This window comes from Branchiostoma floridae, chromosome 5, assembly GCF_000003815.2.
Source record: "Branchiostoma floridae strain S238N-H82 chromosome 5, Bfl_VNyyK, whole genome shotgun sequence".
Classification (NCBI taxonomy): Eukaryota; Metazoa; Chordata; class Leptocardii; order Amphioxiformes; family Branchiostomatidae; genus Branchiostoma; species Branchiostoma floridae.
The window spans coordinates 26,845,853-26,856,773 of NC_049983.1; the positions used below are offsets into that span (position 1 = coordinate 26,845,853).

The 10,921-nt window shown below is 44.7% G+C and overlaps 1 protein-coding gene across 1 annotated transcript; it reads left to right on the forward strand.

Annotated features, from left to right (window-relative positions):
- Positions 1-1,641: 1,641 nt before the first annotated feature.
- On the forward strand, positions 1,642-10,242 carry LOC118416393 (transcription initiation factor TFIID subunit 3-like). The gene is made up of 11 exons (XM_035821489.1): positions 1,642-1,878; positions 2,352-2,398; positions 3,407-3,533; positions 3,803-3,918; positions 4,140-5,164; positions 5,739-5,897; positions 6,456-6,935; positions 7,305-7,399; positions 7,810-8,614; positions 8,976-9,076; positions 9,817-10,242. Exons 1-11 carry the CDS (start codon positions 1,760-1,762, stop codon positions 9,932-9,934), a joined length of 3,192 nt encoding a protein of 1,063 aa, XP_035677382.1. The 5' UTR covers positions 1,642-1,759; the 3' UTR covers positions 9,935-10,242.
- The last annotated feature ends 679 nt before the right edge of the window (positions 10,243-10,921 follow it).

Consider the following 10,921-nt stretch of genomic DNA (forward strand, 5'->3'; position numbering starts at 1 on the left):
GTAGAGGCTAGCACTGGTGTAGGTAACACGGAAAATTACCTACACCAGACAAATCTTACCTGCACCACTCTGAAGTTATGAAGTATGGATCATATTAAAATTGTTCGGGAACCATTGCTATTTTTTCTTCTATACTTTATAGTTGGTAACAGTCAAAAACTGTCAATACAGCTAATAACAATCCACATGCACCTACATCATTTGACATTTATGTATAAAACCCAGTACATGGACCAGTGCAGGTTAGGTGCAGGTAAACACTATTGAATGTTGTGGCTAGTGATAGTAGAAACTCCTTGGTTACTTTTAGAGGAAATTTATCTCCTTGGCTTGATCATACTTACAGCAGCGAGTTTCTTCCAGTTGGAAGAAAAGTCTTCCCCCTTCTTAGGGACCATGGGCTGAGGAGCAGGATGGACCGCTGGCGTTGAGGAGTCGGGATTCTTCTTCTTCCTCCTTCCCCACTTCACCACTCTCCAGTTCTTCTTCTTATCCCTGTCCTTCTTACTCCCAGGTGGTTTTTGTGATGCACTTTGGGCAATGGAAACAGTCACATTATTTGGGGTGACAGAAACTGTTCTGGTGTTACTTGACGGTTGTTCCTGTACGTTCTGGTCTGAACCCTGCTGGACAGCTTTCTGTTGTTGTTTTATCTGCTTCTTCTTTTTCTTCCAGATTCTAGTGCGAGTTCTGCTCTTCTTGACACCGTTCTGACGTGGCGTTGCCATGGTTATGCTTGTGTTGCCGGGATGATCATTTTTGTTGTTTTTCTTCTTCTTCTTCCCTATGAGAATAGTGACCACCCTGTCCATGGCTGGTGTGTAGAGCAGTGTAACTGGCAAAGAGAAGGCAGACATTCAGAAACATAACGGCAGAATGTTAGGGTTTCATTAAAGGGCTAGTCTTTTACATAAGCAGGGCAAATGAAAAGACTGTATGCAAAAGACTAGCCCTTGGTTGATGAGGAGAGGCTCCATGAGGTGTGAACTCCTACTCAACCGAATTAAGTCTACTCTACTCTCTAGTCTCTACTCTTACTCAACAGTCGCTATCTGCAGCTAGGGATCTACTAAGCAATAAGGATAGTGAATAAGGATACCAACACTTACTAATGATGCCAACGGAAAGTTAAGTATAAAATAACCCCTGATAGGTAAAGCAAAAAAATCGTGCAATGAATAAAACTTTCCCACGTGGAAAGAGATAAATATTTTCTAAAAAAAAGATGGTGGGAGGGGGGCGAACCACACTTACATTCTTTCTTATATCACACTTTACCGTTTTGCCTTGATAAATACGACATTGAAGGAATCGTACTACTCTACTCTAGCGATAGGAATCACAATTTCGGACATAAAAAGCTCTTAAACCTCACAAATAATACTTACAACAGTGAAGAGTCGCAAACGTGCCACAGGAAGGTTTGGTAACCTTTGACCGAACAAGATAGGCCATACCATTGTCTTTGCATCAAATTTTCTGCGAAAAGGACTAAATCTTATTAATGTAAAGAATTATCAATAAAAAGTTGTATAGTTTAATACAGATAAGAAAAAATAGAGTTATAATCAATAGTTACGTGTTATTTTTGAAATATTCTTCTCAGAATTGTCTGTTCGACACATACCCACGCGCGCTAGCCTGATGGAATCGTCCCAATCCAACATGGACGCCGTTCCATCGTTGGGAAGAAGCGGGTGAAATTGCGGGAGGATTTCTGCGTGTTTCTGCGTGCAGCCGTGAGACAGGAGCCCCAGCCATGGCGGACCCGTTCACCAGGCGGCTGCTGCGCGTGTGTGTGGCGCAGATATGTCAGACTCTCGGCTGGCACGCCGTGCAGACGACACCGTGCGAGGTGCTCACAGACATACTGCACAGGTGAACAACTGGCTACTGTACTGTAGTTTTGGTGGAAAAATCATTTCGTAACTATCTTATCTATAGCAGTGCAATAGGCCATCTTACTTATAGCTATGCTATTCCCCCAAAATCTGTGTGATATTTGCGCCTTTCATGATCAGTATGTGCTAAATGGAACTGTTAGAATGCCAAATTATAATCTATTTGCAATTTCCATCGATTACTTTGATAAGCATGAAATAGCTGACTTAACTATTTTGTGATTGCCAAAGTAATGTTTTGATCAAACATTTTGCAGTTAGCTATCCTCTAAATGTTGTGAATTGGTGCTATTGAATCTAAAATCAGCATGTTAGGTCAATAGGTGACTGCTTTTGGATAGATTGTCAAAATTAAGATATAACCTTAATTGAAGTAGATGTTCACATATTCCTATATATGTGTCTTGTTTGTTCTACAAGTGCTTTTCTGTTATCCCCTTCCCTGTACAGATATCTGGAGCAGGTGACCAGAACGGCCCACAGATACTCGGAGCAGTGTAAGTTTGATTACAGAGATTTATAATGATAATGATAATAATATCTTGTGTATTTGCAGTAGTGTAACTGTGTGGGGTTTAAGTAGCGTCAAACTTCAGCCGGAAGTGGCTGATCAGCCTTTTCTAGCGCAGTGGTTTCACTGCTGGGTTGTAATCTGCCAACCCAGGTTCGATCCCGGGTGTCGGCATGTTTGTTTCTTTCTGTTCTTACTCGCCCCTCTCAATTTCTACATTGGGTCCCACACTGGCCCTGTGAGTAAATTGCTAAAAATGTGCCACACTGTGAGTAACAGGCTATAAGATGTGCCACACAGGGATATCGATCTCGGAGATTCGAGGACAAATCTTGACAAGAAAAGAGGGAGTAGTGTAACAGTGTAGGGTTTAAGTAGCGCCAAACTTCAGCTTGGCTGATCAGCCTTTTCTAGTACAGTGGTTTCGCTGCTGGGTTGTCATCTCGGCATGTTTGTTTCTTTCTGTTCTTACTCGCCCCTCTCAATTTCTACAGTAGGTACCCAATATTTATGAAGTAAGATTCATCATACAGTATGATCCTGGCCGGTACCACTGTAGTCTGGAGTCCAGTCTTGTTAATGTTAGCTATAGTCCACCTCCAAAGGCAGCTGCCCTTCCAAACTGTACATAGCAACTTTGGAAGCAGAAAAAAACCTAACAAGACTGGCTTCCAGGCTAGTACAGATGTGTATAGTAAGTAACTGTTATCTGCAATGAGTTTTAAAATGTACAAATGTAAGGGGTGCATCATCAGCTTAAAGCACCAAAAACACGAAATATTAAAGTAGAAGCACCAAATATTAATGAAGACAAAGTATCTTACCCCTTACACTTTCTTATGAATATGATCAAAGTTCAGCTTCAGGTCTGACAGATTTGTCCCAAGTTTTCTAGACCTTTTAACCTCTTGGTAACCTTTTCTCCCTTTGCTTACCTTTCACCTTTCCACCAACCTTTCACCTCCCCACTGACCTTTGACCCTCTCATTTGTAGTTGGTCGTACGGAGCCGAACCTGGATGACCTTGGTCTGGCCTTCGGTGACCTGAGCATGACCCTGCAGGAGATGGAACACTACATCGCTAACGTGGAGCCGGTCCCCTTCGCACACAACCTGCCCAGGTTGGGATTGGATTTCATACCATACAAATACATGTAATGCAAAGCAGGGAATTACTTTAGATATGGAAACAATCTGTGTATACTTACTAGCCTAACAAGCATTATATCTGTGATACCGGTAGAAGCAATATTACAAAGCTATCAACATAAAAGCTATTTGTCATGATCTATGCAGTATGTGAAAACTATATTATAGAAAATAAGTCAGGTTGTTCAATACAAACAGAGTGTTTGTTGTCAGAAGTTTACAGAGTGTTTGTTTTGCCCAGGTTTCCTCTGCCCAAGAACAACGCACTCAACATCCCAGAACCAGGCAGCAAACAGGCGCGGGAGAGGAGGGGGTACATACCGGAACACCTGCCGCCTTTACCTGCGGACATGGATGGTAAGGAACCTTGAGAAGGAGATGAAGGAAAAAGGCTGCACTCCAAGAATACCCGGTGCCTTAACCTGCCTACACCGTCGATATGTGTTTTTGATGGAAAGTGTGCAGGGTAGATGCGCTTTAGAATTTTGAAAGATGATTTTGGTTCTCCTTTCATGATTGCTCAATCAAAGTTGAAATAAATATTCTTTCTTTAAATCTTTTCAACTGTCTTTCCGTAGATCCTGAAGAGGAGCTGCCACAGTCTCCCGTTGCCATGGACACCAGTCAGCCAATGAGCTCTGCAGATCCAGACCTACATCTCGGCGCCCCGTCTGTTACCATGGAGACAGACAGCCTGTCTCCTCATGCGGAGCAGAGAGGGTTGAAGCGCCCCCCGACGGGTTATGAGGGAACTCCACCCAAGAAGCGGCCGTACATTGTTCCAGAGGAGGCCCTATCCACACCCCCTGGTATCAGCCGTAGCGGCTTCACCTTGAAGGGGGAGGGGGTGCTTCCCGAGGCCAGGACCCCCCCTGTTCCCAAGCCGGCCCCCCCAGAGCCGCCCAAGACTGTGCCAGTGTTAAAGATCGCCCCTGTCCCCCCTCCCGTCAGCAGTGGTTCGGCCCCTTCTGCGGCTGCATCCCTCCCCGCATCCGTAACGGCTTCTGCTGCCTCCCCGACTCCCGCCAAGAAACCCAAGAAGAAACCATCCGGCACCGGAGACAAGGAGAAGGGCTTCAAGATCAAGTCTAAGTCACCTAAAGGAGATGTGCTCAAGTCTCCTGCCATCAAGGCGTCTCTCCTGACCCCCAAGTCGCCCAAGTCACCTTTAAGAAAGAAGTCTCCGGGAAAGTCTCCCAAGAGGCCAAAATCCCCCGGCTCGGCTAAGTCCCCGGGCAGGGCTAAGTCACCGGCCGTGTTCCAACCACCAGAGATCAAAATTCCCCCGGAAGAGCCTCCGCCCAAAAGCCCGGAGTTCCCGTCTCCCCCTCCACGCCCTCCCAAGTCCCAGCTGGAGGCCTTGCTGGTGAAGCGGCCGGAGGTGCCGAAACCCGACCCCCTCGCCACAAAACCCGACACCCCCGCCCGCTCCCAGCTGGCCAGCCTGCTCACCCGGGATAGCCCGGCGCCCCAGGCCCCTCAGGCTGCCCCGGTTAGCCTGGAAGAACCAGCACATCTCGACAGGGAGTTCGAGCTCGAAGATGATGAAGATGATGATGACCTGGTGATCGACCTGGAGGCAAACCCACGGAAGAAATCACAGGTATGAACATTTGTACTTACTAGTACTTCAAACTAATGAAACTCAAGAGGCGAGTATAGACAGTCTCAACAGGCTCAATTTAATGAAGTTTGGATAAGGGAGAAATTCTTTGTACACAACCAGTGGGTACTTACATATAGCTTACGTTTTGATGTCTCTCAGACATCTTCGTCAGAGCTTCTAACTGGAGTTCTGCTTCTCACCGCTATATGTAGACGATGTAGGTGGCGCTTTTGCGGTGAAAAAACAATCCCAAACGTGGCTAAGTTTGTATCCCCCTCGTCCCGGTTCATCACTGGGGTTGACTTTCTTATCCAGATGGCCTCCTTAATGAAGTTTGATATTTTAAAACCACTTTAAAACCCTCCTTTACCGAAATTTGTAATTTGTCACTACTGGTATTTCAAAAATTAGAAAGAATGATTTGAGCTGATTTTAGAACGATTGAAGGTTTGTTGAAAAGGAATCTGGTATATGCAATATGACCTACAATATTTATGCAGCTTATGCATGGCGGCCTGTGAGGCTGTTGATTTATTCTTGTATACATCGAATATTGAATAAACCGTTACAGGTGAACATGGGGCACACCACGGTGGACGACGTCATAGATTCGGTCATCTTCCGAGCGGCGAAACCGAAACAGCAGTCCGTCTACGATTTCGACGAGGAAGACAACGAACCTCCTCCAAAGCAGCTGGTGCCCCCGCTGCTGTTAACCGTGCCCAAACAGGTAGTTACTACCATATAGTAAGGTTCTTTTAGCACAACCAGAAAATAACTGTAGTTACTACCGTAGAGCTCTTTCCATTACAAAACAGTCCAATAGTTGATAGACACGTTTTATTGACACAACAAAAAAGTATAGTGACTTATGTATGGTTAAGTATAAACTGGAAAAAAAATCAATACAGAATAAAGCTTAAAACTCTGCTAACTAAACAATATAGTTACTCCAAATTTTCATCTAACAGTGACAATTTTAAAGGCAAAGTACATACCTCCAAATTTTCGATGGCTATCAGTCCATCTTGTTCACGGAATTGACCAAGTCTCAATAGTTTCAATAGTTCAATTATTTTATTCAGAAAATCAGCCTCGCAGCATGTACAAAACAAGCTGAATAACACTGATTTGTACAATTGCTGTATGACAAATACAAAAAAAAAACTTTACAATCACAATACATGACAAAGTCTAGCGAGAGAGTATGATATAGCCAATGGGATGATAAGAAAATCTCCATACAATCAGGTCATTGGCCTAACCTTGGTTATCTAATAAAAAACAGGAGCAGAAACCGGTGGACCCGAAAGAGGCTGCCGCCATGGACGATTCCATCGATGCTGTCATCGGCCGCCACGCCAAGGAACCACCATCCGCTCTCGAACAACCCAAAACATCGGAGCCTTCCCCGCTGGAGCTTCTTAAAGCAAGTGAGAAGGACAAGAAAAAGATGAAGAAGGAAAAGCTGAGGGCAAAGCTGAAGGAGAAGGAGAGGCTAAAAGCCAAGGAGGAGTCGGAGAAACCGAAGGAGTTTACAGAGAAGCTGAAGATCACGACAAACGCGGAGACCGGGCTGTCGTTGGTAGCACGGATGGAACCGACAACGCCATTAGCGGTTAAGGTGGCGTCACCGGGGGCGACGGAAGAGAGGGACGACAGGGATAGAGAGAAGAGGAGAAAAGACAAGAAGAAGAAAAAGAAACGAGAGAAGGAGAAACATCGGGAGAAAGACAGGGAAAGAGAAGAAAAGCACAGAAAGGAAAAGGTTGGTGTCTTTGCTTTTTTTAGTAACATTTGATATTTCAGATACACTTGTTATGCTGTACTTGCATTTTACTGGTGTATGCCAGTAACTTGAATAGAATGTAAAGAGTAGAGTTTCAAAGTTTAGAATATTTGAAGTCTGAAAAAGGCCAGTGACACTGACAAAATACATTGGAAATGTCTGACCGTTTCCAAAATCATCTCCACTCTCTTGAGTAACTGCTTTTTGGCATATCTTATGCCAAAAAGATATGCATCATCAACGTACTTGCATTGGTCAACGTACATTGGATTAGATTGTACTTTAATTTAGAGTAATACTACTAGTTTTTATATCACTATTTACACCACTGCTGTTTTGACCTTACAGGCTCGGAGCCAGTCCCCGCCCCGGACCCCCCCTCCCCCGCCTGCCATCCCTAAACTCACCCTCAAGATGGGCGGAGACTCGGGCGGCACCAAGATGTGAGTACAGGCAGACAAGTTACTTCCTTACATACATACATACATACATACATACAAAGTGCTAGAAATACGTTTTTCAGCCAGGTTGCTCAGGCAGAAACCTCAGTCAAAAGACAGGTTGCCCCACCTATCAAGCTGCACCAACCAAAATGGTTGCATTTCCAATGTGCAAGTGGGTATTTTGAACACTGCATACATTATCGATGGATTGTCATTATACTTGATGTGTGGGTAGGTGTTGGTGAGACGAAATTATAAGGTTTTGAGTCCCCTAGCAGCTTGTTATAGTACTGCAGTGGAACTTCTTGTTTTGCTTTCTCACATTCTGGACATATGCATGCTGTGGTTATAATTTTAAGTGGTAGATCAGTTCTTTGGAAATCTCTAAAAATTTATTCATTTTTTTCCAGAGTGATAAAGACCCCCCTGCCCCCACCCCCTCCTGAGAGGAAGGAGAAGGTACAGAAGCCAGAAAAGACCCCCAAAGCCGACAAACCCCCTAAACTGGAGAAGACTCCCAAACCCGAGAAGCCGCCCAAGCAAGACAAGCCCCCGAAACCTGAGAAAACACCAAAGACGGAGAAACCTCCCAAGACCGAGAAACCATCAAAGACAGAAAGACGGAAGGAGCCCGTGTCTCCACCGAGACCCCCTCGCCAGGCAACCCCCCCTCCGCTATCCCCCTCACCCACTCCACCGCCGCAGAGAGCACCATCTCCTCCTTGGCAACCCCCCTCTCCTCCAAGGAACCCCCCGACCCCCCCTCAACAAGCCCTAAGCCCCGGACCGTTCCAACCCCCGCCCCCTCCCTACCCAAACCCTTACTTCTACGCCATGCAGGCAGCCATGGGGTTTCCGCAGATGCCCCCTGACCCCATGTTCCAGCCCCCTCCTGACCCCATGTTCCAACCTCCCCCTCCTTACCAGCTGCCACCCCCTCCGTACCACCCCCCTCCACCACAACCCTACCCCCCTGTCACACAGGCCTTCCCCCCTGCACAGCCAGTCCAGCAGTACCAGGAACCCCCTCCCATGCCGGCCTTCCCACCCGTTCCGCCGGCCCCCCCTGTAGCGCCACCCCCCCAGCAGCAGTCCACCCCCCCTCGGAAGCCCCCAGCAGCGGCAGCGGCGTCTACCCCCACCCCGGCCGCCCCCCCTCCCACACCAAAGCAAGTGCAGAGAACAGTCATCGCAGAAACCATCGGCACTATCGTGGTGAGTTCTAGTGATGCTACCCTGGACAGTCAAACCTTCCTGTCATTTAAAGTATGATAACCGTACCGCTTTGTTGTCCTTCTTAAGGCTTGGTGAGTTGAGTCTCAGATAGGGCATTAAATAGAGGTCCCGTGTGCCACATCTCACGCACATAGAAGAACCCACCACACTTACCAATAAGAAGAGAGGTCCTTCCCAGTGTGTGTGAATGAAATGAATCTGTATCTATATCCAGCTTGTACTGTTCAGTACAAACCTGGTGTGTTATGCCATGAGGCGGTTTACCAGCATGCAGTACAAACAATTTAAAAAATAAGATTCACAAATGAAAAGTTGTTTTCTCCTTGTTTGTATCCACCAGGGCCCTGAGGGAGAAACTATCTGGATCTGTCCTGCGTGTTCCCGCCCTGATGACGGTAGTCCCATGGTCGGGTGTGACAACTGTGACGACTGGTACCACTGGTGAGGCTGTTTGTTTGTTTGTTTGTTTGTTTGTTTGTTTATTATTGGGAAGTCCACCTCTGCAGGCTTCTATGTACAGTGTGTATGGTCTAGTGGTAAGTAACTCTTACTATAGATTGGAAGTTCAATATTTGCATTTAATATCTGTTAGTTCTTGCTACATTAACATTTATTTTATTTGATATCATTATTGATTACTGTAATGTTTTTATTGTACAAGGTTTTTGAAAAGTGCCAGCTAGACGACTTGTACCTCTGGATAAATAAAAATAAACAAACAAACTTTCTAATATCCGAATGAAATCTCATCTGTGTTGGTAGATTCCATATTGAAAAAAGCTTAATCTTTGTTCCAACACTAAAAGAAACTCGCCATAAATTTTCGGCCGAACACTCCGACCTTCTTCAGATGGGCCTTCGGGCCTCTCCGTGTCTCTAGACCAAGTACGTATCTTGGACTCTGAACAGGACTGGTTCGTGAGGGGCATCAAGGAGGCTATTTACATTAGGGCACATCAACCCTCGTTGAACCGTGATGGTGGCAGGTTTCGCCTTCCCGCCATTTATGATTCGCTTCTACCTGACGTCATCCGACGACTTCCGGATTAGTGCAGCGAGTCATTTCATCTGAAGAAGGTCGGAGTGTTCGGCCGAAAAATTTATGGTGAGTTTCTTTTAGTGTTGAAACAAAGTTTAAACATTTTTCAACAAACTTCCTAACTTTCCGTCCCCCCCCCCAGGCCGTGTGTGGGGATCACAGAGGAACCTACAGAAGACAAGTGGTTCTGTCCTCGCTGCTCTGTTCAGCCCAAGGCTCAGGGCAAGAAGAAAACCAAGAGGAAAAAACACAAACCGTAATATCAACTATGGGGGTACAGTGTATCTTAGAGCTGTGATTATCAGTGGTAACATGATGAAAAATTATTTTGTACAATTTAACATGATGAAAACAAACTACTGCTCAGTACAGCCCAAACCAAGAGGCACAAACCATAACAACAAGTATGGGGGTACAGTGTACATGTATTGTAGAGCTATTAGTGTTAGCTCTGTTAGGAATAGATGGTAACTTTGTTCAAAATTATTTTGTACAGATATTCTAACATGACAAAAACAAAATATTCCTCTGTACAACCGAAGACTCAGGCCAAGAATAAAACCAAGAGGGAAAAGCAAAAAAACATAACAACAACTATGGGGGTATGTTAGAGCTAAGATAGGTGATAGCACAGGTAATAAATAATAACATTATTAAAAATCATTTTGTAAAGTTTCTCTAACATGATGAAAACAAAATACTGTTCAATAAAAGAAAAGATATACATTGTCAAACAAACAAAAGGAAATAGGTCTTATCTTAGGTCATATTGCAACCAAAGAGAGCAAGATGCTAAAACATTTTTCACCTTAGAATGGAAAAAATAAGAATTTGAAACTATAGGGCCTATCTCAAATCTGAAACTATTATTTCCTAATAAATGAATAAATCTGAAACTATTATTTTCTAATGAATAAACAAATCTGAAACCAGGAAGAAAAGAGTGGTTGATGCTAAGCCTTGTCAATTATTGTGTAAAGTTTTGTACAGTCTTGCTTAAAAATAAGATATGTGCGGTAGGAAATCAGTCTCCGCATATTTACCATTAAAGAAATGTTGTACAATAACTAGTATAAGTCTGGCAGCTTCAAAACAGTTTGTGGGTAAAAATAAGTTAGCCTGGTATCCAGCCGTATTATAGCTCCTGAGTCTCTTCTGTCGTCTCCACAAGTGCGGGAGCTGTAATACGGCTGGATACCAGGCTAGGTAGAAAGCAGTACCTGAAGTGAAACATCAACAGCAGGGAA